The sequence below is a fragment of the Colletes latitarsis genome, chromosome 2 (genome assembly GCF_051014445.1).
Source record: "Colletes latitarsis isolate SP2378_abdomen chromosome 2, iyColLati1, whole genome shotgun sequence".
In the NCBI taxonomy this organism is placed as follows: Eukaryota; Metazoa; Arthropoda; class Insecta; order Hymenoptera; family Colletidae; genus Colletes; species Colletes latitarsis.
The window spans coordinates 25,828,193-25,855,757 of record NC_135135.1 but is presented as its reverse complement, the minus strand read 5'-3'; the positions used below and the strand labels follow the sequence as shown (position 1 = coordinate 25,855,757).

The 27,565-nt window shown below is 39.6% G+C and overlaps 1 protein-coding gene across 5 annotated transcripts in view; it reads left to right on the top strand.

Annotated features, from left to right (window-relative positions):
- Positions 1–27,565, top strand: part of Rsh (Rap GTPase activating protein radish) — a 127,043-nt gene that overhangs the window by 45,436 nt on the left and 54,042 nt on the right. The window contains exon 2 of one of the 5 annotated variants that reach the window (XM_076774367.1): positions 23,238–23,258. The exons of the other annotated variants lie outside the window; for them this stretch is intronic. Coding sequence (XP_076630482.1) covers positions 23,248–23,258 — 11 coding nt within the window. The 5' untranslated portion in view covers positions 23,238–23,247. The remainder of the gene's footprint in view (positions 1–23,237; positions 23,259–27,565) is intronic. 5 annotated transcript variants of the gene reach the window in all.

The following is a 27,565-nucleotide window of genomic DNA, read 5'->3' as shown; positions in this document are numbered from 1 at the left end:
ACGGTGGAATGGAAAGATCGAAAGACAACCGGCAAAAGAGTCGTAGCTCGTCGAAGCGTCGAACGGCTGTCGATAATTGGAAGGATTCAATTTCGAAAATCCTACGCGCTGCTTCTCGACCACTGGAAACGTGACCAGGCATCCGAATGAAATCAGAACTTTATACGAGGAAGCTACTGCACTGGGAGTTCCAAGTTCAAACGTTCCCCACCTCGTGAAGAAAATTAATTATAAAAATCGGGGTTTGAATTTGAAAAGAATGAAATTTAACAATCGTTGAATCATATGGCAGTTTGCGTGCGAACGTAGATTCAATTCAAGTTGCCTGATAATATCTTCGTGTTATTATGTTGTAGATCAATATTTAATAACGTTAGATGTATACAGGGTGTTCGGCCACCCCTGGGAGAATTTTAATGGGAGATTCTAGAGGCCAAAATAAGACGAAAATCAAGAATACCAATTTGGTGATGGTGGCTTCGTTAAGAAGTTACTAACGTTTAAAGTTTCGCCAATACTGAATTTTTTTCTCGAAACTGGGTAGGATTTCGGGGGTATGTCTACTCAACAAAAATGATTATAATTGCCCCCCGCAATCGAAAATAATTTTTCCAGAACGATTTGAAACTTTTCAATTTCGCCGAAAAATTTAGGCACCTACCCCCTGTCGATTTTTCTCAAAAATTCGTTTTTCATTTTTAGTAATTTTGTTTGACACCATATAGAAAAGTTGTACTTTTTTGTAGGTACCCATGAGCTCTACCTCGGAAAAAAGTTTCATTAAAATATATTCACAATTGTAGGAGTTATGGCTGTTTGAAAATTGGACCACTTCTATGGGGTTTTCCTCATTTTGCGGGGTTAAGAACCAACTTTTCGATTATTCTTAGAATTTCTACATATTCTTCATTAAAATACGCGTTGTTTGCTTTTTTAAACATCAAAATCCTTCAATCCGTTCAGAAGTTATGATGTTTTAAACATACGCATGAAATTTCAGGAAAACATCTCAACGGTATGGTCAGACATGATATTTTCGGTAAGGAATTTTTTTCTCGAAACTGAGTAGGATTTCGGGGGTATGTCTGTTGACCAAAAATGCTTGCAATTGACCCTTGCAATCAAAAATAATTTTTTTAGAACGATTTGAAATTTTTTAATTTTGACGAAACATTTCACACCTCGAATTTTTTTCTCGAAACTGGGTAGGATTTCGGGGGTATGTCTATCCACCAAAAATGATTGTAATCGACTCCCGCAACCGAAAATAATTTTTCCAGAACGATTTGAAACTTTTCAATTTCGCCGAAAAATTTAGGCACCTACCCCCTGTCGATTTTTCTTAAAAATTCGTTTTTCATTTTTAGTAATTTTGTTTGACACCATACAGAAAAGTTGTACTTTTTTGTAGGTACCCATGAGCTCTACCTCGGAAAAAATTTTCATTAAAATATATTCACAATTGTAGGAGTTATGGCTGTTTGAAAATTGGACCACTTCTATGGGGTTTTTCTCATTTTACGGGGTCAAGAACCAACTTTTCGAACATTTTTGCTATTTGTACATATTCTCCGCCAAAATACGCGTAGTTTGCTTTTTTAAACATGAAAATCGTCCAATCCGTTCAAAAGTTATGACGTTTTGAAGATTCGCATGAAAATTCGGGCAGACATTTGTGGTCAGAAATTATATTTTCGGTAAGGAATTTTTTTCTCGAAAATGGTTAGGATTTCGAGGGTATGTCTATTGACCAAAAATGATTATAATTGATCCTTGCAATCAAAAATAATTTTTTTAGAACGATTTGAAATTTTTTAATTTTGACGAAAAATTTCACACCTTCTCGAATTTTTTTCTAGAAAGTGGATAGGATTTCGGGGGTATGTCTATTCACCAAAAATGATTGTAATCGACCCCCACATCCAAATATAATTTTTCCAGAATGATTTGAAATTTTTGAATTTAATTCTTAATAACTTTTTAACGAAGCCTCCATCAACAAATTGGTATTCTTGATTTTCGTCTTACTTTGGTTTCTAGAGTCCGCCATTAAAATTTTTTCCAGGCGTGGCCGAACACCCTGTATAATGGAGTGTTATTAGGGGCAGGTTTACATACGCGAGTACTTAAATATTAATATACAACGCGATAACGTTGATATTACTGGTTAAACAAGAACTTGATTCGAATCTCTGTTCACACGCTAAGCTTCGTACCGAGAACCGTCGAAAGTAGTTTCCACGAGGATTAACGAGTGCCCTAAGTTAATTTTCATCGGTCGAAAGTGAGAAAAACTTGTCAAATATTGGTTTTGAGCAACGTTTCGGGAGGAACAGGGTAATTGGAGACTAGAGGGATTCGTGTCGCGCGTAAAGACTTAATAGTCTCGCGTGCGCGTTCCCCGGCAACAAACGGCGAGCAGCCTCGTTGGATGAGCGACAAAAAGCGAGAGAACGACTGGGCAAAGCCAGTTCGATACAAAGACAATTTTAACAGTCTGTCGATTACGTACCTGTCGATATCGTGTGACGCTCGGGCCTTTGTCCGCTAACTCTACGAACGAAACTACGCAAGTGAACGACCAAGTCGATACCGGACTCCTGGGGGAGGTGTGAAATCGCGTTACAAGCTCGACCGTGTTTCGAATCAAACGTGTACATGAATCGACGTTTTTAAAAAAAAATAAAACTTCACGAGGATTCGGAATGAAACCAATGGATCTTTGCGGAGCAAGGCGAGCAACATTGTTGACGTCACAAAAGTACTATCGCATAAGGCAATAAGATCGTAGCTGGGAGAACAGAGGGAACAGTGGGATGTAGATCAAGAACAAAGATCGTGATTATAATTGCTGAACGAGGAGACCTTAGAAACGTAAATAATGGAACCATCGTAGTTCGACGCGAGCGTAGGATTAAATTTTGCCCATATTGTGAGAGGGTTCCTTCGAGTCTTGGGCAGAATAGATCAATATTTTTGCAGCCTTTTTACGCGGTGAACATTGAAAGCATAGATACGATTTCCTCGTTATATGAAAACTCTTTGAACGAGAAGATCTTTTAGAATTTATACGCTGGAGTAAAAAGTGTGTTTCTATTATTAAAGTTTTCCAACGGGGTGTTTATTCGACGATGAATTTGATTGCTCGAACAACGACCGAGGAATCGCGATATGGAGTAGATTTTTTCCCATTCCCGCGCACCGAACCGGGAATATTCAACCGGGTAACGTAATTGCGAAATGAAAGCTAGGTCAAACTGATTAATAAAACAGAATCGCGGTTCATCACGACGCATGGCGAGCTAATACCTAAAATCCTGCGTGCCTTGTGTTTCGGCTGCACACACATCTACGTGCGTGCATAACTACGCGCGACTATGCGTTTGAATAGTCTCAAAAGGAATTCCTGTACTATTCGGTGGATATCAAAGCGAAGATAACGCGCCCGCGGATCTCGTGACTCGAATTAGGAAAAGGGTTGCGTTTGAGATACATGCGAACGTCGACATTTTGTTGTCGTCGATGACGATGAGAATTTAATTCCCTTTAATCCCTTTTTTCGTTGAATTATTTGCAAAACGACGAACCCTTTATTAAATATAGTCTTACCCTAACGCTCACTCGCGGTTTAATTTAGGGTGAAAAATATTTTCGTGGATCTCGCGCGGGTAAATATCGTTCGGAATAAATCTTGTGTTACGAGCCGGGCGAAATAATATCCCGTGTTTATAAAAATCCAAGCGGCAGCGAGAGCCCCGGAAGTAAATAAAAAACGATTTCAGCCGTGCAGGCTCGCGAGCGCGGTACTTTAAATTTTCGACTCTCGAGCGTGATACACCGGCGAACAAATGGTACCGCGGCGCCATTTCCTTCGCAATATCATTTAAACGATATTGCTCGCTGGGAGTACGCTCCCGTAGATTTATTGGAACTTTAAGCTAGACGAACGAGCATTTGTTAGCGTACTTTTGGACGCGTACACGCACATGTTGCTTTCTCGAACGGGGGCCCAGGACTGTTTGTCCGAAAGTCGTCGACCGAAATTCGCCCGCGAGTTATCGGATTCATTGCCAAATTCATGAACGTATAATAAGGAAGGGGGGCTCGGGAAGGCGGATATCCGATATCGGATATTGGCATTTGTGTGCAACTAATTGAAATATTTGCCGATATTTCGCCGGGCGTCGTGCATGGATCGCATCGTGTTTGAAAGTTCTGCGGTCGGATCGCGGAACCAGCACCCTCTATTATTTCCTCGTTCCATCCCAACTGTATCTCGTAAAACGTTTCGAGCAAATTAGATCGACCACTTGCGAACGTTAACGTAATAATTTATCAACCACACAGCCTAGATAATCTGTCTTGCGAATGTTAACTTTAGATCTTGGTTCCCGCGGACGTCTCGTCGATCATTCTCTACTCGTGTACGATGATATCGTTGACGTAATCTCTGATTACATTGTTACGAATCGTTGTTGATGATTCGATTCGTAAAGGTCTAAAAATTAATATAAAAAATTACGCACGCAGTTAATTGAATTTGCAGAGTGGTAGCATGTAAACTTTACGGTGAATTCGCGTAACGATAACAATAATAATCAGCAGATCAAACGAAAAGGACTCGTTTCAGGGAAATAAATCCCTGGCCGAGTTCCAGTTCCGTGGCTCTCGAGCCCAGCTAACAACGAGGTCTTTCGTTATTTTAATTTTAATCTGACCTTCCCGCTTAATAGACGTCCCAAGCTCAAAGCACCGCCGCCAGGGGCGGCGTATAAAATGAAACGGGGGCCATTGTTGGGGGCCAGGGGTAATTCTATCGGGCAGAAAACGAATAAACTTGAAACAGGAGATGCTGGCGTTAACTGGTCTGCATGCGGGTTTTTTTGAAACTGTTCCCGTTGTTTTGTCGCTTCGCTTCCCTTCCTGCCGGCGACAGGGACGCGTACCTGACCGATAAAAGTTAGTATCGAAGACACGCTCGTCCGGCGTAAACGTTATTTTCGATCTTTTGGATCTTTCGCGATACACAAAATTACAACGAATGGAAACTGCAGAGGCTCTAACAGGGAAGGGTGGATTGCAAATTACGAATTAAGTAATACGGTAAAAGTTGAAAACTATTCGAAGAACTTTCCTGTAACAAAGACTTTGCCTAACGCTGGTCGTTATGGTCGACGATGCTACTTTTCAGCATGATAATGTATCCATATATAAGGCTAGAAAAGTTCAGACTGGCTTGAAAAGCACTAAGATAAACTTCTGAGAGTATAAAACTGTATGGTTTTTTAAAGTACGGTTTTATAATATTCCGAGCTTCGTCTCGAGAACGTGAACGTTTGATACTAATTGAGATTAGATTCTAATTCATGGGATAGTATCAGTAGTATCGATACGTTATCATTTGCACCACTGTTCGAAATCTTTCGATTCTCGTTTCGAGAAGACGTTAATGGGAAACGCGTCGAAATCGATCAATCTGCTCGTCCGATCGAGGAAGAAATATCCAAAAACGCATACCACAAAGCGAAATTTGACGAGTTCCAGTCAATATTCAATTTAAATAAAGAACCTTCGCGCTCCGACGATTTCGTTATCGTCTTTTATTTAAGTAAAATATTTATTCCGTTGGTAAAAAAACGAGTAGCTGTCGCGATAATTCCTTTCTCAATTTCACGTACCACTGATCTTCGCGTTTTATTGATCTCTCAATTCTCTTCCATACTCCGCACGGTTCGCTCTCTGCATTGTTTCGGGGAAAGTAATATCCTCCGAAAATATTTAAACAACAGCCTCGTCGATTACAAAAAAATTGCGTATATTAAATTATACAGAATATTCAGAATATAATATTTAATTTCGTTTGTTTCGTGATTCGATGTTGCTTGTCAAGTGGATTAAAGGAAAAATGAACGGTGGAAGAGACGGAAATTAAAATGAGAAAGGCACGGATTCATCTAGATTCATTTGAGAGTTCTTTTGTCACAGTGAGCATAGCGTAAAAGATTTATTCGTTGGACGTTCGATAGAAACATGTGCAAATTTCCGCAAGAGATCCTCCAATAACATTTTGCTCGTCACCCAGTACCACCGAAAGCACCTCCAAGTCCATTAAGCCACATCCTGCCTTCGCTAAAACACAGTTTTAGTAAACTTTCTGCATAATTGAATTTACAGTTCGACCTCGGGTGTGCTCAGCAACATAATTCTATGTCGCTGCGTTACAATTTAACAAACTACGATCCGACTTGTCTCAACGGTACGCACGGTCTTCGCTCGTGCATTATCTAAAGCCACGTATCCGCTCGTTCGATCCATTAATTCATCGATTGACAGATTAAAACCGTACAATCTCTCACGAGTCCAAAAACTTTGATTTCAGACATCCGCGCAACTTAAAATTTGCCTCGATACTTATTTTCGTAGCCTCAAATTCACGAATCCTATTAAAATTTATTAACGTTTAAAAATTCGACAAAATTTACTCGACTGGATGTTTGAAAACCGTAGTTTTCTCTAAGAGTTCTAATTTCTTTCGTGCAAATAAATACACCATAATTGTTGGTAGTTTTAGCATTGAAATGCTCATAGTCGTTCAGATATTCGAATCCTCTCGAGCTGCAACGTTTCGGGACCCTTTCGAGTTGCAGATTCGAGCGTCCACGATTGCTAGTCGAATTTCTCGCCAGTTTCTCCAGACTCCACGGTGATTCCATAATTTCCACGATCGAATTACGCTGGTTCGATTCTGGGTTAACAGTCGAACGTGTGAGCACGTGTGAAAGCTTTCGTTAACCGGGATCGAAGCTCGAGCGTCGAAGAAGGTGCGCCCGATCGCGGTTAGAAGCCTTCGTCGGGGCTTGGACGTCGTTCGCGATAGGTCGCCACGTGTCGGAAGTCAATTAGGAGCGGCCGGAAGTTGTCCAGGAGGGGGCACGCGGGGCCGGAAGAGCGGATTTTGCGCGACTTGACGTGCTTCGTGGTAACTGGACCACTAAGTACGTCACCGCGATCCTAGTTCTCTGTAAATTTAAAGGACATTCACGATATTCGAGGCACTAAAATTGACAGCGTTCAGAGAATACCGAAAGGGTGGCCTTTATACAGGGTGTTCGGCCACCCCTGGGAAAAATTTTAATGGGAGATTCTAGAGGCCAAAATAAAACGAAAATCAAGAATACCAATTTGTTGATGGTGGCTTCGTTAAAAAGTTATTAACGTTTAAAGTTCCGCCCTTACTGAATTTTTTTCTCGAAAGTGGGTAGGATTTCGGGGGTAGGTCTAATAACCAAAAATGATTATATTTGACCCCCGCAACAGAAAATAATTTTTCCAGAACAATTTGAAACTTTTCAATTTCGCCGAAAAATTTAGGCACCTACCACCTGTCGATTTTTCTTAAAAATTTGTTTCACGCTCTACAGAAAAGTTGTCTAATACTTTTTCGTAGGTACCCGTGAGCTCTATTTCAGAAAAAAGTTTCATTGAAATATACTCACAATTGTAAGAGTTATGGCTGTTTGAAAATTGGACCATTTTTATGGGGGTTTTCTCATTTTGCGGGGTCAAGGACCAACTTTTCTGATATTTTTGCGATTTGTACATATTCTCCACCAAAATACGCGTAGTTTGCTTTTTTAAACATTAAAATCGTCCAATCCGTTCAGAAGTTATGACGTTTTGAAGATTCGCATGAAAATTCGGGCAGACATTTCTGGCCAGAAATTATATTTTCGGTAAGGAATTTTTGTCTCGAAAATGGTTAGGATTTCGAGGGTATGTCTATTGACCAAAAATGATTATAATTGATCCCTGCAATCAAAAATAATTTTTTTAGAACGATTTGAAATTTTTTAATTTTGACGAAAAATTTCACACCTTCTCGAAATTTTTTCTAGAAAGTGGATATGATTTCGGGGGTATGTCTATCCACCAAAAATGATTATAATTGACCCCCGCAACCGAAAATAATTTTTCCAGAACGATTTGAAACTTTTCAATTTCGCCGAAAAATTTAGGCACCTACCCCCTGTCGATTTTTCTTAAAAATTCGTTTTTCATTTTTAGTAATTTTGTTTAACACCATACAGAAAAGTTGTACTTTTTTGTAGGTACCCATGTGCTCTACCTCGGAAAAAAGTTTCATTAAAATATATTCACAATTGTAGGAGTTATGGCTGTTTGAAAATTGGACCATTTTTATGGGGGTTTTCTCATTTTGCGGGGTCAAGAACCAACTTTTCGATTATTCTTAGAATTTCTACATATTCTTCATTAAAATACGCGTCGTTTGCTTTTTTAAACATCAAAATCCTTCAATACGTTCAGAAGTTATGATGTTTTAAACATACGCATGAAATTTCAGGAAAACATTTCAACGGTATGGTCAGACATGATATTTTCGGTAAGGAATTTTTTTCTCGAAACTGAGTAGGATTTCGGGGGTATGTCTGTTGACCAAAAATGCTTGCAATTGACCTTTGCAACTAAAAATAATTTTTTTAGAACGATTTGAAATTTTTTAATTTTGACGAAAAATTTCACACATTCTCGAATTTTTTTCTAGAAAGTGGATAGGATTTCGGGGGTATGTCTATCCACCAAAAATGATTATAATTGACCCCCGCAACCGAAAATAATTTTTTCAGAACGATTTGAAACTTTTCAATTTCGCCGAAAAATTTAGGCACCTACCCCCTGTCGATTTTTCTTAAAAATTCGTTTTTCATTTTTAGTAATTTTGTTTGACACCATATAGAAAAGTTGTACTTTTTTGTAGGTACCCATGAGCTCTACCTCGGAAAAAAGTTTCATTAAAATATATTCACAATTGTAGGAGTTATGGCTGTTTGAAAATTGGACCACTTCTATGGGGTTTTCCTCATTTTGCGGGGTCAAGGACCAACTTTTCTGATATTTTTGCGATTTGTACATATTTTCCACCAAAATACGCGTAGTTTGCTTTTTTAAACATTAAAATCGTCCAATCCGTTTAGAAGTTATGACGTTTTGAAGAAACGCATGAAATTTCAGGGAAGCATTTCTGGCCTGAAATTATATTTGCGGTAAGGAATTTTTTTCTCGATAATGGTTAGGATTTCGAGGGTATGCCTATTGACAAAAAATGATTATAATTGGTCCCTGCAATCAAAAATAATTTTTTTAGAATCATTTGAAAAATTTTTTTTTTCACCGAAAAATTTCACTACCTACCCAAATTTTTTTCTCGAAGAGGGGTAGGATTTCGGGGGTATATATAATGACCAAAAATGATTGTAATTGACCCCCGCAACTGAAAATAATTTTTCTAGAAAGATTTGAATTTTTTAATTTAATTGTTAATAACTTTTTAACGATGCCTCCATCAACAAATTGGTATTCTTGATTTTCGTCATATTTTGGTCTCTAGAATCCCCCATTAAAATTTTTCCCAGAGATGGCCGAACACCCTGTATGTTCTCCAAACTTCTGGTCCACGTTTTGGGGCTTAATCAGGACTTTACGGATGTTTTTAACCCCTTCATGCTCATATTTTTCATGTTAACCAAGAATGATCAGTTTTCTTTATTGGATTTGTTTCTAAAAATGCGTTTTTTGTTACTTACAATGTTGTATCCAACGTATAATTTGAAAGAAAACATATATTATCATCCCTTAAACCATTAGATTAAACAAATATCGTTTTTCAAAGCAGTCAGACTCTGGTATGAACGTTAAGGGGTTAAGCGGGATTTATCGGTGGTATATTTTTGTACGGTAAATATTTAAATAATTCTGTTAATAGAATAGAGAATTTTTTCTAGCTTTTTATCTCGAAAGAGAAACGAATTCGGAGGAATTCGAGACTCCCTCGGTTGCAATGGATTATTGGATTGTATATCGAAACATGGTACTGGAATTCCAGTAAAATGTTGCGAAGAATTATTTGCGTTTGTAGAATTTTTCAATTTCCACCCGCGGTGTTATTTCGAGCCACAAATACGATCGAACACGTCGATCGTAGTAACGGGAGAAATTTTAAAGAAACGAAATTTCACGTCGGAGAAATGTTAAACGCGCGTCCTCGTTAATACGAATTTAATAAAATTTTTATGAAACATTTCGGTGCAGAGGTAACGGTAGAGCGAGAAACAGGAGTTACTTTGCAACGGAATTTCACGTGTACTTTATTAACGCGTAGTATTTATCGAGAAGCAAATAAAAGGTAAAGAGCTCGTTAATTTGATTTTTATGAAAATTTTCCGCGAGAACGGAGACAGATAAAATTGGCGAGTAGAAAATAAATAAAAGAAAAATATGGGAATACTCGGGCGTTTTACGTGTGGCAAAAGGGGAAATATTAAATTTTAAATGCTACATCGACGTATCCCTTGATTACAACGCGAGATGAAATTTATCGCAGCGAAATATCTCCATGGACGGAGCGTTTATTACGGGACCATATCGAATATCGGTGAATGTAATTTTAATTTTAAATTTTAAATTCGTCGAAACTCCTGACCGCGTTTTTCTATGTAAACACGCCCGCGGATTTCTCTGTAAATTCTATGTACAGAGGATGGCAAATATTGAATCAAGTTTTAATGAGCCGGCCTTCGTACGGTTGCGTTTGCCGCGAACTTCCTCGTGTAATCGGCAAAACTGTAATTTAATAAAAGTTGTAGCGATTCTGAAAAAGAAACTACTATCGGAGAACGGAACTTTAATACGCGTTCCTATATCCGGTTTCGACGTATGGCGTTTCCGTTCAAAATCCTGTGTCACGATTTTTCGACGACGCTTCCGAAAAGCAAATCACTCGACGAATCGCACGATTTATCTGTCGCGAAGTTATATTAAAAAATTCAGTGCTTTTCCACATTATCAAATAGTAAAAGTTTAAATCGACTAGAAATATTCATTCGAATAATCCACAATTTATAGGAATTACTATACATATAAAAAGTAATTGTTCGATCCTTTGGCTATTACGACCGCGTTTTCCATACACGGTGTACGTAGAGAAATATCGATTGGCGGGTGAACGCAAGTCGATCATGGATCGTCGTAGCCTCGTTCCAGTCGACTCTATCATGCTCATCGGCAATTCAGATTCGCATGCCGTGCAAATGAATCGGTTTGCGTGTAATACAGGCTTGTCGGTTGTGTAAACGAGCCATGTTGAATGTAAACATCATTCATCTATCAAACGCGACGATGTCGTCTCTGAAGTTCGACGCTCGCTCGGAACAGGCGCGACACTGATATTTGTAACGACGTCACAGCAGCGGTTACGCGACAAAATGGAAGGTAATTGTTCACAGTTCACCTGTATCGATGCATTTACCGAGCACCGCAAAAATAGAGACCCAATTTTCGAGCCGATCTAATTACTAGGCGAGTGCAGTGGAACCAGCAAAATAAGAGACTATTAACGAAAATTACTCTCTCGATACTCCTATACGCACGCGTGTGTTTTAGTTCGCAACTGGGTTGGTCTAAAGACGAGCAACATTATAGTTTGGGACTGCGATATTCTTGGAAAAAATTCACTAGAACCATTTTAATAAATATTTTTATCGTGTCGTTCGAAAAAGGCGAAACGAAACAATTTATTCACGATCGTCGACCATCCGTATATTTTTTGGTTCTTTACTACTTTTACAAACTTTTGAATAGTTGATAATCTAGCAGCTAGCGAATTATTCAGAGCGAATCAATTTTTACTAGCGTTTGATTCGCCACGTATGATGGAAAAGTACGATTTTTGTCGAGCAAATTAGGTCGGTGTTTTCGTCAATATTGATCGTAATCGTTCCAGTTGCTGATAAAAAATTTCCATATCGATCGATCAGGCTATTTTCTCTTCCATTTCCCATCGAACGTAAAATTTTTCATAGTCGACTCTGGTTTTGCCTGTGACGCAATCGATTGTCCAGAATTTAGTTAAAAATTGATGATTTCGGATGGGAAAGGACGAATCGCTTCCTTTACTCGTCTGCCATAACTCCGAACCATTATTTATTCAAGAGTTGCTAAAAACGGTAGCCTGGAAAGGAGCGAAGTATTGACGCAGTCAAAAAATACCTGACTGAATTATCGATGTCCTCGTGCAGAGATAAAAGAATGTTTATAAAAGATAAAAAAATAAATAGATTAACGACAATACATTGTTCGATCCTGATAAAATTGTGAGGTGGTGGTAACGAATAGAAAATACTTGATAAAAATTAAAGTTTCATCGAAAGTGTTCGAGCAGGTTTCAGCGAAGTTTCAATTTCGAAATACCAATTACATTCTGAGTAATTAAATAAAATGTTTGCAACCGCGTGCAGAATTTGTCGAATTCCTCGCCGAACTCTACGGAACAATTCAATGAATTATACCTCCGGAAACGATTGGTGGTATCCAAACGCAATAAAGTTCCCAGTAACTCGAAACGAACGGGCTAAGAGAATTCCTCTTCTACGATGCACGAGCGCAATTTAAAAATCGTACAATTCGTAAAACAAATATCGTACGAAGAATAAGGCTGACACGTCGAATTAAACGAAAATCTTGTACGTCGTTGGAATGTTGATTCTCGCCCGTGAAAATACTTACGGGAAAAGGTGGTACGCTGATCGGAACGAAAGTCAGTAGAAAAATCGAGACCAATTAGTGGCGTGTATTTATGGCTCGGATTCCGACGAAGATTTACATGCCGAATCAGATCTTTCCGCTGAACATTTCATCTCGACGCGTGCGTGATTACCCCGGTTATTTACGACCGCTGTCTTTCTTTATACATTGCGTTCGGAACGTCATCGTATTTCACCGGTCGAGATAATAAAAATTTCACCCTTGTCGCATTATAGTCTCCTAACGAAACACGACCGACCGTCTCCCATGATCGATGAAAATACAAACGCGATTAAAAGAAAAAAAATTACAGAGGGGGGCAGCGACAAGCCTCGACGTCGAAAATGCAATTAACGAACTCGTTGATCAGACTTTTCCCAAAAACAGTCTATTGTTTCTAAACGAAAGTCCAGGGGACGAGTGCATAATCGATAGTTGTCCGAACTGAATTATTCAAACTGTTCGCGTGCACAGTCGAAGCCCGAAACTAATTACTCCTGTGAATTTTTAAAATAATAATACGGTTTTTTGCTCGCGTCGATACGTTTATAAAACCTGAACGCGGTCGTTGCTCTTAACACACACGCGATAAACAACATTTAAGGTGATGTTCGTTTTGTAAATAAGAAAAATAGTAATAACAATGATGACAGTGCCAGCAAGTATATTGTCTATTTTAAGAAGTTCCAATTCGGCTCGAGTTGAGCTTATAATCTCGGTGCTCGCAGCGTTCGATGGAATCGCGCGGATTCGTATCACGTGATCGTCTCTAGTCTCTGGATTACAAGTAACCGCAGGTTCGTTCTCGCTTGGACGATGAGTTCGGGGTGGCCAGCCGAATCTATTTCCGCGCGTGTTTATCACTCGAGGTAGACAGAGCCAGTTTATCGAGTTACCGAGGCGGGAGGTTAATTGGCTCGTGCGCGGCCAGTTTGAATAACGAAATAATTGCCGCGTGACGCCGACGAGAACTCGCGCCGGCGTACCGTGGTCGATTTTAACAATCCAGTGGTCGTAATTATTAAATAAATTAACGTTTCGACCGGAATGTGCTCGTACTTGTTATGCAAATTCGCGGGAATTGCCTTGACGAGCTATCGAACGGTTTCGGTTTTCCCTTGGAAGCCATCCACCGAATCAGAGATTATTTATGACTATGATAGAGACAGTAGTGAAAGTTAATTTGATCTGGTAGCTTCGTTTTTGAAATTTTTTTTATCGACAAAGACCGCGTAAATTTAAAAAATGAAAATTAAGGTACAGGGGAAGGCACGTTTTTTAAATTGAAGTTTCGAAGCATGGCGTTCGGGGCACGCAACACGAATGGCGGTCGAGATTTCAGGAAACCATTTTTCCCAGATTTTTTTGAGGATGGAAGAGTAGAAAAACATCGACTCATTCGAAATTAAGGTATTTAGAAGGAATATATTGTATGGACACTCGTGTTGCCAGATAACTATTTCGTAATATTTAATGAAAAACACCGTATTCTAAGAATGACTGCGTTCATTAGCGATCACGCCTCGCTGTGGCGGCTGTTAGGACGCTGTTCTTTGTTTTAAACATATCTGGATATAATGGAAAATTCCAGAATCATCTGGTGGCACAATAACGTTTATTTTACATTAGTCGTTTCAGTTTTTGTATTGTTTTTTTATAGGATTTTCAACACGTAAGAACGATTTGACGCTGATTCGAACAGCGTCCGTTCGGTTCTAATTAAGCTGAATAATCGAGGTTCAATCGTAATCACGTCGAATTACGTCGCGTTATATCGAACCGTGATAATTGACAGGATTGATGACGGGTATAAAGTGTACTGTGCTAAACCCTGGCCAATCGATAACTTTGTAACGTCGTCGTTCGTAAATAAGTTTTTTTACGATTAATTAACCCCGATTGGCTTGGCGTAATTTTCACGCGTTTCGAGTGCGTAAAAAATTCTGCGAAAATTCACCGAAGTACTCTCGCGATAAAAGTTGAAGTATCTTTTTATTTACGCGAATGGATACTAATATACAGAGTTTCGAACGACACGGTCGTCTAATCGAGCGATTCATAAACCATTCGATCTTATCCAATAATTCAGAGTATCACTTACGCCAGCGACAATCGATCCTGCGTCGCATCATTCGCGATCAAAGGGACGATCTCGTTGAAGCACAGCGAAAAGAATTGTTTTCCAAGGCAGTAACCTTCCGGTCGAAGTCTATTGTGTGACCCAAACGCAGAGAAAAATCTCGAAACGAAAACCAATAATTTCCGCGGCGAGTTACGCGATACGCGACGCAGAAAATTCGACAAATTGCAAACACGGTCTCCGGGTACGTCTTTGTTCCCCGTAAGTGACATTCGCGTTCGATAAATCGCCTTTGTACACCGTGAATTGGAACGTTTCCTTGAAACAATGGGAAACTGTGCAGTTTGGTAGGCCGTAAACCGATTCGCAAAACGCAATGACGCGGATGAAAATGGAAATGGGGCAACGAGATCGAGAACAGCGTACCGCGTAACGTTTTCGTTGATCGGATTATGCATATGTTTCGACGTCGCGAACGCGTACGCGGTTGTATGGACGCCAGTAAAACGTGCAATTAATGATAAGTCGCCACACGAATCGTTAGTCGATTCAATTACTGTTCCCTCGCGGAGAAACTTCTCCTCCTGGAAGACGTATAGTTTGTACCGTGCCATGTGGGAAACGCTTCGGGTATCGATCGGGGACGCGAGATTAATGAAAGAACTTTGTATCAATATGTTTCCTATTTGTTATTGCTCTCGAGTTACAGACCATTTTGTGGCTCTGCAATTTGCAGTCGTAAGAATCGAGGTAAAAGAAGGGATCAGAGTTTTAAAACATAAATAAAATACTATCTGAAATGTGAAATTTGAAACAAAATTTTATTCGTTCGTTTCGACATTACCGGTTATCGATCGACCAACGAATGATCGATAGGGAAACTTTCGACACGAATAGAATGAAACTATAATGGCTATAGTTTCTCGATCTATCAACTGATTCTGTGTAACGAGTAATGCACACAATGTCGGAGTTAATTAAATTGATGTTTCAGTCGGCACACAATGAACAATAGACAGCGCAACGAACATATTTTCTCGAAATGCAATCATCGTATATCTGCCTCGTTGATGTAAAATCCAAATAATTAGTGTACTCGAAGCAAGTACAATGCGGAGGTCGATGAAATTTTGAATCGTTAGAATTCGACGAGTTTCTCGATTTCTTACTCGGCGCCTTTCGTACGAACGCAAGCGTTTTTCAGAAAAAAACGTTTCGACCGTTGCTCGTCGAGTTTGTTATCGTTTATTTTCCCCCGGATGTTTGTGTACCTGCTTTCCGCCGTTACGCGCGGGGCTTCCAATGGAAAACTGTTTCTGGTCTCGTTGGTGTTTTCAATAAAACAAATTCGTACGCTGTAATACACGATGCCAAAGCACGGTCACGCTTCCGCGGGCAAACAGCACAGAAGAAACCACGCAATTTTTCAGGAATTTGCTCGCGGACCTTTTCCCGCGACTGCTCGCCGCGCGTTTCGCAAACACGGACAAACCAGTGTGCGTGTTCATGCTTCGTTGCGCACACAGCCGGAATGAAATTTCGCTTTATGAAAGTCCGATTACGCGCCAATAACCGAACGTAATCAGAGGTTTGAAAAGCTGCGGAAAATACATAACGAAAAGCAGTTGCCTTGCGATATACAGGGTGTTCGGCCACCGCTGGGAAAAATTTTAATAGAGGATTCTAGAGACCAAAATAAGACGAAAATTAAGAATACCAATTTGTTGGTGGAGGCTTCGTTAAAAAGTTATTGACAATTAAATTCAGAAATTTCAAATCGTTCTGGAAAAATTGTTTTCGGTTGCGGGGGTCAATTACAAACATTTTTGGTGAATACATATACTTCCGAAATCCTACCCACTTTCGAGAAAAAAATTCGAGTAATTACTGAAAGTTTTGGGTGAAAAAAAAGACTTTCGAATCGTCTTGGAAAAATTATTTTTAGTTGCAGGGGTTAATTGCAAGTATTTTTGGTCAACAGACATTCCCTCGAAATCCTACTCAGTTTCGAGAAAAAAATTCCTTACCGAAAATATCATGTCTGACCATACCGTGGAGATGTTTCCCTGAAATTTCATGCGTATGTTTAAAACATCATAACTTCTGAACGGATTGAAGGATTTTGATGTTTAAAAAAGCAAACGACGCGTATTTTAATGAAGAATATGTAGAAATTCTAAGAATATTCGAAAAGTTTGTCCTTGATCCCGCAAAATGAGAAAAACCCCATAGAAGTGGTCCAATTTTCCATCGACCATAACTCGTACAATAGTGAATATATTTCAATGAAACTTTTTTTGAATTAGAGTCCATGGGTGCCTACAAAAAAGTGTTAGACAATTTTTCTGTAGAGCGTGAAACAAATTTTTAAGAAAAATCGACAGGTGATAGGTGCCTAAATTTTTCGACGAAAAAAGAATTTTTCAAATCGTTCTGGAAAAATTATTTTCGGTTGCGGGGGTCAATTACAATCATCTTTGGTCATTATATGTACCCCCGAAATCCTACCCACTTTCGACAAAAAAATTCGAGTAAGTGCTGAAAGTTTTGGGTGAAAAAAAGACTTTCGAATCGTCTAGGAAAAATTATATTTAGTTTTAGGGGTCAATTATAATCATTTTTGGTCATTAGACATTCCCTCGAAATCCTACTCAGTTTCGAGAAAAAAATTCCTTACCGAACATATCATGCCTGACCATACCGTGGAGATGTTTCCCTGAAATTTCATGCGTATGTTTAAAACATCATAACTTCTGAACGGATCGAAGGATTTTGATGTTAAAAAAGCAAACGACGCGTATTTTAATGAAGAATATGTAGAAATTCTAAGAATATTCGAAAAGTTGGTCCTTGATCCCGCAAAATGAGAAAAACCCCATAAAAGTGGTCCAATTTTCCATCGACCATAACTCGTACAATAGTGAATATATTTCAATGAAACTTTTTTCTGAATTAGAGCCCATGGGTACCTACAAAAAAGTGTTAGATAACTTTTCTGTAGAGCGTGAAACAAATTTTTAAGAAAAATCGACAGGTGATAGGTGTCTAAATTTTTCGACGAAAAAAGAATTTTTCAAATCGTTCTGGAAAAATTATTTCTGGTTATGGGGGTCAATTACAATCATTTTTGGTCATTAGACATACCCCCGAAATCCTAACCACTTTCGAGAAAAAAATTCAGTACAGTCGGAACTTTAAACGTTAATAACTGTTTAAGGAAGCCTCCATCAACAAATTAGTATTCTAGATTTTCGTCTTATTTTGGCCTCTAGTATCTCCCATTAAAATTCTTCCCAGGTTTGGCTGAACACCCTGTATATTCACTGGCGAGCTGTTGGCAATGCGTACTACTTATGAATAAATCTCGATACGTTTAATTTTTGGTATTTAATCTGTGCCATTTCGAGTCGTACCGTAATTATTTCTCGGTTTTCGATAATACTCGACCCACGAATTCGAGCGAATTAAATAATTAACTATTTTTTGTATACATTGATTATTTAACCGGAGCAAAGTCGATGAGTATCGTGCAGAGTTTGCAAATTAAATTTCATTCGCTTTGTGTTTTAATCGATGGTCGACCCAATTTCATTGCACGCCGTATCATTCGTATTTTTTATACATACGTCTTTTCGACAAATACAAACAGACGCAAGGATAGCCAGGAACAAAATTGCGCTTCATGAAAGCGCGATTACACGCCGATCGTCGAGTGTAATCAGAACTTTTAAAAGCTCCGCGAAACACATGACTCGTTTCCGGAAAGGGAGAACTTGACCCGTATGTTTCGCTTTGGAAAAGAGTTTTCCTCGTTTGTTATTGCCATACTTCTCCTGCATTCTGCTTCTAAAAATTATCTACGGTCGACCAAAGCGTAAGAAACATTTTTTATTTTCGGGAAACATTGACGGTACGAGAATAATAAGCACAGATTAAACGTTTTAATTTACATTGTCTCGCTGGGTACGTTTAAAAATCGTCTCCGATTGAAATCCGACTGGAGAGGCGACATTGTATTTCCAGCGCGCGTAAAAACAACATCTCGTTCCTTTTCTCGGCCAGAAACTATTTTTCAAGCTAGCGTTTCTTTCGATCGAAATAAAACAAATATCCCCCGGCACGTCACGAAAATCCTTCGTCGTATTTTCCCAGCCGCGACAAAATATTTCCCAAAAGCAGCGTCTCGTTCGCTGTTCGACGTTTAAACGAATTCGTTTTCGCACGTTCTCTCTGCGACGAAAGTCAGGAATCCGGAGGGTGTAGCCCGAAAATTCAGCGAGGGAAGTTTCTCCTAGTCCCGGAAATTCGTCGCGAGTTAATCAAAGGGAGATCGCAGGGTCCCTTTTCCGCGTTCGCGTCCCTTCGGAGCAACGGCCTCGCAATAAACAGCGGGCAAAAATGATCGCTGAAGCGGGGGGAAAAAGGCGACATTAACAAGCAATCGAGTTTGTGAATTATTCGGGTCTATTGTCAGCGGTAATCAAAGAAAGTGGTTCCCCGACGGTACGTTTTGGTCAATAAACGAGAATATTTCACTCGTTTTAATACGATATAATGAAATCGGCGGTTGAGATTTACTATAGACGACGTTAAAGTAATATTTTTACGAATTACGAACGCTTGGAAAAATCAGTGCTCGAACTTGGGCAATTTTCGAAGATTTAACCCCCCTAGAGGATTTATTCGATCGTAAAGATTATTACAAAATTCACATTTTATTTATCTTGGAATGTTTTATAAAAATATTCAGGAAAGTCCAGAATCGATTACCATTTGTTTAAAAAGAGCCTGGAACCTCCTTTTTCGGAGGCTCACCCTTAACGCGATGCACGTGGCTGACCCAGCATCCCTTAATGGTTTTAGGGTGAGTCGCCCCACCGTGATATTTCCCCAGCGAATACCAAAATGCTCGTTCGGCGAAGATACACCGTGAATCTCGCGTTCGTTGTTATTCCGTCGGTCTTTCCGCAGGCCTTCTCTCCTTTATTTTTTTTAATGTCCTCCATCACAACCACCTCCCCTCTGTTGTATTTTGTAGAAATTGTACATCAACGCCTGTCACCGAATTGAACGATATACCTCTTATCATTTTTCAGCGGATGTCTCATTAAATAAATCACGGTTCGATCGCTTTCTCGAGTCGCGTATGATGGAAATAGTAAAAGGAGAATTGAGTCGATCGAGTACTTGCGAGAGAGGTATGACTCGAGCGTAGCCATCTGCTGGCGAGCGCGGGAACATTGTAAGAGATCCTCCCTTCGTAAATTCTAAATAATCGTCGAGTATCCCAACTTTGCGCTCGGTTGGTTAATTAGTTGGTTAATTGGTGCCGGATGAATTACTCGTTTTAGATGTTCGTGTCGCGAACCTGGTCTTGGAAAGTTGGTAATCGTCGCGTTAGAACGCTTTCACGAGTAGGCCTTTACAAGCCAGCTGCGCGTATCACGCGAAGCGTGATCGACGCGGCGACCGCACATATTATCTCCATTATCTCGATTGATGTCCGATCGACTGATCAACGATGAAGCGCACATAATAATGCAGTCCGCGTTATTGGTACACAATGCACCGCGGGCATGTGTATATAATGCGAGCTGTACATTAGCAGCACGGTGCGTCGTGAGCCACTCTATTTACCTTCATTGACACTCGCATTAGTTGGGCCTCTTTACTCGAGCCACGATAGTAGACGAGCAAAATCTGATTTCCATCGCAGACGACTAATAAGAGTATACTATTTGGAGTATGTACTTTAAGCAACCATTGCAGAGAAAAAGGAAGGGTCTTCTACTTCTGGTAGATTAGGGGTTTTGGTAATTTTTTAATGCGTAAGTTACACGTTCGAACTTCTATTACATTAGTGATATAGACAGAAAAGTGAATTGAAATGAAATGTAAGTTAAATTGAGAAGTGTAACGAGGAAGCTTTTAGAAGTATATGTTTTCGTTTAAACCGCGAAGAGTTAATTCCTGAAAAATATAACAATTTTCGTAGATACCACGATGATGCGTATCTATTGTAATGTGATTGGCAGGCCGTACGAAAACACCTCGCGGGCCACAAATACCTCCGGGCTGTATGTTGCCGACCCCTGCAGTAGATCATTTCCATATTTTGCAGCCACGTTTATTCATCCTTCCTCCCACTGGATGGAAATTTTTAACCAAAAATATTAAATATTCTGAAAACCAGAGGTAGTTGGAATATATTTATAAAAAGTCTCTCGCTGACGTTCATTGTAACGTTAACAATGGGAACCATAGTTTTTTAACCCCTTAACGTTCATGTCCGAGTCTGACTGCTTTGAAAAACGATATTTGTTTTATTTAATGGTTTAAAGGATGATAATAATTGTTTTCTTTCAAATTATACGTTATACGCATTTTTAGAAACAAATCCAATAAAGAAAACTGATCATTCTTGGTTAACCCGAAAAATATGAGCGTTAAGGGGTTAAAGGGCTCAAGAAAATGATTCCCTTGAAAATTTTAATCATTATACGCCAAAAAAAGTGTGTTCCGTTACTCGTAATTTTTCTTATCCGAATTCTGGTGACTCTCCATTAGTTCGGTCTGCGGAGACTACCGATAACGTATGATTCAATACGACTCCCACGAAAGGTTCTCCATTCTTCGTGGAATAGAATACCTTCGTTCCTTTTGAAGACACGACGGAAGGCAGAGGAGAAGATTGTTCGTTTCGAATGAGCAAGTTTTCCGATAAGCAAACATTTTTATTCAGGGTTGTATTTCGCGCGGACCTCGAGGTCGAGGAAATTTTTTTTTTCGTTAAAAATAAGTATTCATTCTCCAGAACTCGACCATCGATACAATTTTTACATGCAACTCTATGTCATTAAATAATGTTAACCAGCCGCCATTAACCATTCGTCGCGTCGTTAAACGTATCGGTTACAAAGGTGGCCTATATTTTCATTAAATTAGAGTAATTTCGAGCTCACCAGCAACCGTAATTGTCTCCTGCGCGCGGCAAATAAATACACGTTGAAACTCGCCGGAAATTCGCCGAGGCACGTTCAAAAACGAATCCGTAGAATGGAACGAAGAAGAAATTAATCAAAAGTTCCGCACAACTTCCACATTACGGATGATTTTGAGTTGACCCAGCAAGACTGGTCCTGACAGTCTCCCTTCTGATCGCGCGACGTGTGCTTAGTCGACGGAACGCCACCCAGCCGCACTGAATTCATATCAAATAGCAGTGCTCGCATTAATCATAAGGACAGTGAAGTCGGGATCTCTGTGATTTAAACGACCCGTCAGCCCGACGATCGTGACCCTTTGAAAACTGGCGTGCCCGATTAATTTCTATCTCCGCTGCGTCGCGGAGGACGATTTATCTCGCGATACACACGATAAGACGGGATACCTTGCACGAGAAAAGTTTTTACGCTCAACGATCGATAATTTAGTCGGTAATTAAAGAATTTAACTTTCCTTTCGCTTTAAAACTTTTTAAACAGATATCCTTCAATGTATTGCGCGTACGGGAGAAGTTGGCTCCGCCCATCCCCCGCTCTCGTCATCGTTTCGACCAACAGCGACGAGCATTCCTTTGACTCGCCAACTTCTCGCGGACGTACAGTACGCGTATGGACGATCTTTCAGATTTCAAATGTCAATGGCGTTCGAGATTCCTTTTGTTAGAATCGTGGGTTCGTGGATCCTTCGAAGGGCTCCGACGAACGCGGGGAATGAAACCGTTCGCGTAAAAGTGCTTCGGAACATCGACGAATATTCCATTAATTATCTTAATTAAATCGGTACGGCGACAGGGCGTAACGGAACGTTCTTAATTGAGACGGAAACTAACGCGACGGAATGTTCGATCCAGCAAGTTGCTTAATGTTAGTAAGAACTTACTAACGACGCGAAATACCAAGTCCGCGGGTACAGCGTTTAAAGCGAATGGCTATTAATTAATTGTCTACGAAGTGCCCGTAGGTTGTATAAAACTTACCGGTACGCGACTGTATTCAAATTATCGAGATAAAAGGGTTGGGATTGCAACGCGTGGTCGGTCAAAGCGTATTCGATAACGTTCGACCTACTGTGAAACTGAATTACGTCAAATTGAGTTTCACACGCCTCTAACCGTTACAGTTTTTGTGGAAATATCCCGGGGGTAAATGAATTTTTGCCATCGTAAACTTTTACGATCAATTTTGTTTAATACCCTCTGTATATCTTTTCCTTTTTATCGTAATTGATACGCTTTGATTTCCCAAATGGCTGCGCAGCAATTACACAAAACGAGGTGCCAAAAACAGGCCGCACGAACAACTTGTCTGCTTTTGGCGATAGAAAATAACGCGTTAAACGATTTATCGTTCGAAAAATGGCCCGTTTTGGACGCCTAATTTTATTTCGAAAGAAGCTCGAAGATTCATCGGTAAAGAACGCGCGTAATCTGAAATAATCAATCTACTTCGTATGAAACTATCTAAGTGTGTCTATATTAGATCTTGTTTGAATGAACTTTTATGTGTTGTTTGTTAGAATTATAGCAACATGTAAATAATAGCAAAATATTTTACAGACTCGAGCGTATGCCTCTGTGGTATGTATTTTCTTTGTAACCTATGGGTGGTACGTCTTATGTGTGCTATCTGTTGTATCTCTGTGCATTATGTGCCGCGTACTGAGTGTTCTGTGTTATATGTTGTGTACGACGAACAGGGAAACACACGATTATTTTCACACTCAAAGAAAATTCATTCGATGTGATGACAAACATTTCTATGTTTTGATTTTCCATATACCACAGACCCACACTTTCGTATACAATTATTAACAATTACATCGCTAGATTCTTTTATCTTCTACGATGAAATTCTTGGCGACACGCCGCATGAAATTTCGCGAGCTGCTATCGATTAAGTTGAACGAAGACATTCGATTCAAAGATAAATGCCACTCGTTATCACGTTAACACGGAAATGCATCGAATTTTTCTTTTTGCATTGGATGTTCTCCTCGTGTTGCGTGTCTCTTTGTTCCGACGAAATTCGAAAGCGTTCTTCGTGTTTCTTTTTTCATTGGAACGGGGCAACGAAGATTTTAATTAATATACTGCACGCAATGGTGTAATAGAGGCTTTCGTTGGAAGTTTCTTAATCCCGTTTCCTCGCGAAATGCGCTCCCCGTTCAGTGCATTTCTGCGTGCGTGCGCGTATTTACCGGGCTCCGCATTAAACGTAGGAGCACGGATAATGGCGAAGTTTCCTGGGTTACCGGGGCCACGAAATTGAACCGAAATTCGATCAGGCTTTCTCGCCCGGCGATTCAACAACGAACAAAGGCGGACCACGGGGATTCTGTGTTTTCTAAAATTCAATGTTTTATCGCGTCACGCGACGAGACGAAACGTCGCGTGTTTCATCCTTAATGGAAATTTCTATTTACAATCCACGTCGCGGAACGTTCGAATGAAAATTTAAATATCGTCTCGCGTGACATTAACGTCAAAAGTGACGTTCACACGCGTTTCGTCGTTTTCAATTTGCGTGTACGGATTATTGCAAATAAAAGAATAAGATAATCGACGAGAACTCGTACCCCTTTGAGAAGGCCAGAGTTTCCAAACTGCTCACCGATACGAGTTTCAGTGTACTTTTCGCGTGCAGTAATTGTCAACGGTAGGGCGTTGAAAGTTCCGAATTGAGTTTTCGAAACTTTTCGAGGAAGCGAGCGAAAAAGAACGCGACGAAATTCTCGATACCTCGAGAGAGGAATAAAAAGACGGCCACGACTAAGCAAATAATTGCGAAGCGGTTAAATAACCTTTTCCCAATTAACGTCCGTTATTTTTTTTTTTTATCGATCGGTACGCTAACGTTTCTGAACATTTTCGCGTCAACGACAACGGGCAAGACCGTAACGAGAATTTTTATCGATCGCGAGGGGAAAAGAACGGAGAGTAAACAATGCGTCCTTTGGTTCGAACGGCAATTTGGAAGTCAAATTTGGTAGACGTTAAACGACGATGAAAATGGCCGTTAAGCGATAGCGCCAGGGAGGAGAATGGGTTTCATTTACAGGGTGATTGGTTCTAATAGATTCTGCTTTGCGGCTATTTAATAAAAGCAAACGTTACATTTTTCCACCCATATTTCATGCACGAGGTATTCTTCGATTAATAAAAAATCTATAATCAGTTTTGTGAGCTCGTAACCTAGCGTGAATTTTATCCGACGAAAATTGGGGATTTTCGAATACAAAGCATTGCACATTTTTAATAATAATATCGTCGGTGTCGATTAAATTCAGTTTATTCATTTTTCTATTTACGTACAATTTTAGGGTGCGTTTGAAAAGTGTTATAGTTTATAAGGGTGATTCTTACTCCGTAACTGACGTTGATAAATGTAAATTTTAATCGATCCTCGTTGTCAGCGCACGAGTCCTGCACAATTTTTCGTTTGGATTAGCTATCGAGTCTGGAAAATGAACCGATAAATTGTACATATCGGTCGATAAATCGTACGCTTTCCTCGCGACCCACGACGAAAACATACATTTTTCAACGTCGCGTTGAAGTTGGTTGCCTCGTTGTTCATCCCTGGAATTGACTCTTGTTCCTTGTATTTTTTCTTCATTCTTCGTTAACATTGCGCGTGACGCGATTTCGACGGGTACTTTTTCACGTGGACGTGAAAAACTCTGCGCCTGTTTCGATTTTTCACGCTGTTCCGATAATAAAATCATATTAATATTTCGGTTTGTAATTTCAGCTGTTTTTATACTTGAAAAATTTTGTATTTTCCATACTACGACAGAGCGATTTCAACACTCGGATTATTAGTGTCTCGTAATTTGATATCGCGAGTTTTCTCGATGTTTCTTTATACAATTTTAGAGTAGAATTTTTCGAAATACTTTTTCGAGAAATTCGTACAATATAAGCGGAAACGTTTGGTATTCGATGAATGTTAGTTCGAGCGTCGTTGAAAAAAATTCGGTAGAAACGGTAATAAAAATTGGAACGGAGAGCGAGTTCATAAATTGGAGCAAGTTGCAATTCCTGTGAAATTGAAAATAGAGAAAACATAGATCTATGCAATGAATTTTACAAGGATAGTAGTGTATTTTTAGAGACTGTTTTATCGTTATTTCAATCTCTCTGAGAGTAAGACTTAATTAATTACTATCGTGCCAAAATAGATCTCGTGTTCAAATTTGGACGTTTTAAAATTAAACGGGATTCGGATCAGGTCTGGTTTAAGTACGATCGATGCTCGTTTACTGCCTAATGGGAGCGTCGATACGTATTCATTGATTAAAAGAGTCGTTAGCTAAAATAGCTCGCTATAAAACGTTACTTTATTATCTGGTATCGATGCTAGTAATTTAGTTTTATTCTCGTCGTTATTGATTATTACTTGGCGAGAGAGGCGGACCAGAAAGCACAACAGAACGAATACCGGCAGCTATTGGAAGCACAGTTTGTATGGACAAACCACTCAAAAACGTTTCGAAAGTACATCCACTCGCGACGAAATTTCGCGAACTACGATAAAAAGCTCGGGAAAGAATTCTTTCCCGGACCAGGAGGAAAGTTTTTCTTTCGAATTTCGTCTTTGGGCGAGAAGTTCGCAGAAAAGAGGAAACTGATCGCTTGGAACATTCCGCACTCTTTCCTTTCTCTTCTGCGAATTTTCTACGCGACTTCAATGGCCGTATTTCGCATAGTTCGTAATTCTGTATTAAGAGAATCCCTCAAAATCACATTTCCAGAAACGTTTTCTAAATATAAAGGCACAGTTACGGTTTTGTCGCCTTTTCGTTCGAACGTCGTCGCTGTATTTCGGCGAGAGTTATGCAAAAATAAATCAACGGCGACGCGAGTGGAAGCTGAAAAAGGGAAGCAATTAAAATTAAAAGTCCACGGGAAGATAGTCCTCGAGGTCCCCTCTGTCGTGCAAGCGTTAGAAAGCGTTTGTAAAATCCTTTATAAAGGTTCCATTACCGTGTCTTTATTTCGCGAACATCGGACCATCTGGGTGGTCGAGGTACTTTCTGAAAGTGATCATAAAGAGAAGAAAGTCGTCGGACGTACGCCATAGGAGGTTAGGCCACTATTAAACTGTATTTCTCGGTTTATCGCGTCATTATGTCCGGAGAACAATTTGTAGATAAATAGCTGCCCGTTGGATCGCCGATGGAGCAGAATGAGCTACAAAACGCGTACGAGATCGTTTCTGGGTGACTTCTTCGAGGATCTTCGTGCTAGATATAAAATTCTATTAACGCACTGGCGAATCGTATCGTTACCAAGCCGGTTAATGCCGCAATCATCATCCTCGTAGTGTTAAAGCGATGACAAGGAGTAACTATAAATTCGAAAGAACAATGGAGAGCTCGAACTAAAAGGATATTTAGGAAATTAAAGTCGTTCTACTGTGCTTTCTTCTCGTATATTTATTACTTATTCGAGTTTCTTTCGATATAGAAATCCAGGGGGTAACTTTAAATAAAAGATTAATAGATGAAGATAGAAATAACTAACAGAGGCAAAGGCTGGTTTCAGAATCTGGAGATTGACGTAAAGCTCATTGAAGAAGCTAAAAGAAAGAGAAGATAGGGTACAGAGCTCTCTTATTAACTCCCTTTCCATTCGCCGGGCTGCTAGAAAATTTATGAAACTCGATGTCTTCTGTGTTACCATAAACATTAAAGTCTGTTAACCTCAAAATAAGACGAAAAGCAAGAATACCAATTTGTTGATGAAGGCTTTGTTAAATAGTTATTAACGTTTAAAGTTCCGACCGTACTGAATTTTTTTCTCGAAAATGCGCAAAATTTTGGGGGTATGTGTATTCACCAAAAATGATTCTTTTTTCGTCGAAAAATTTAGGCACCTATCAC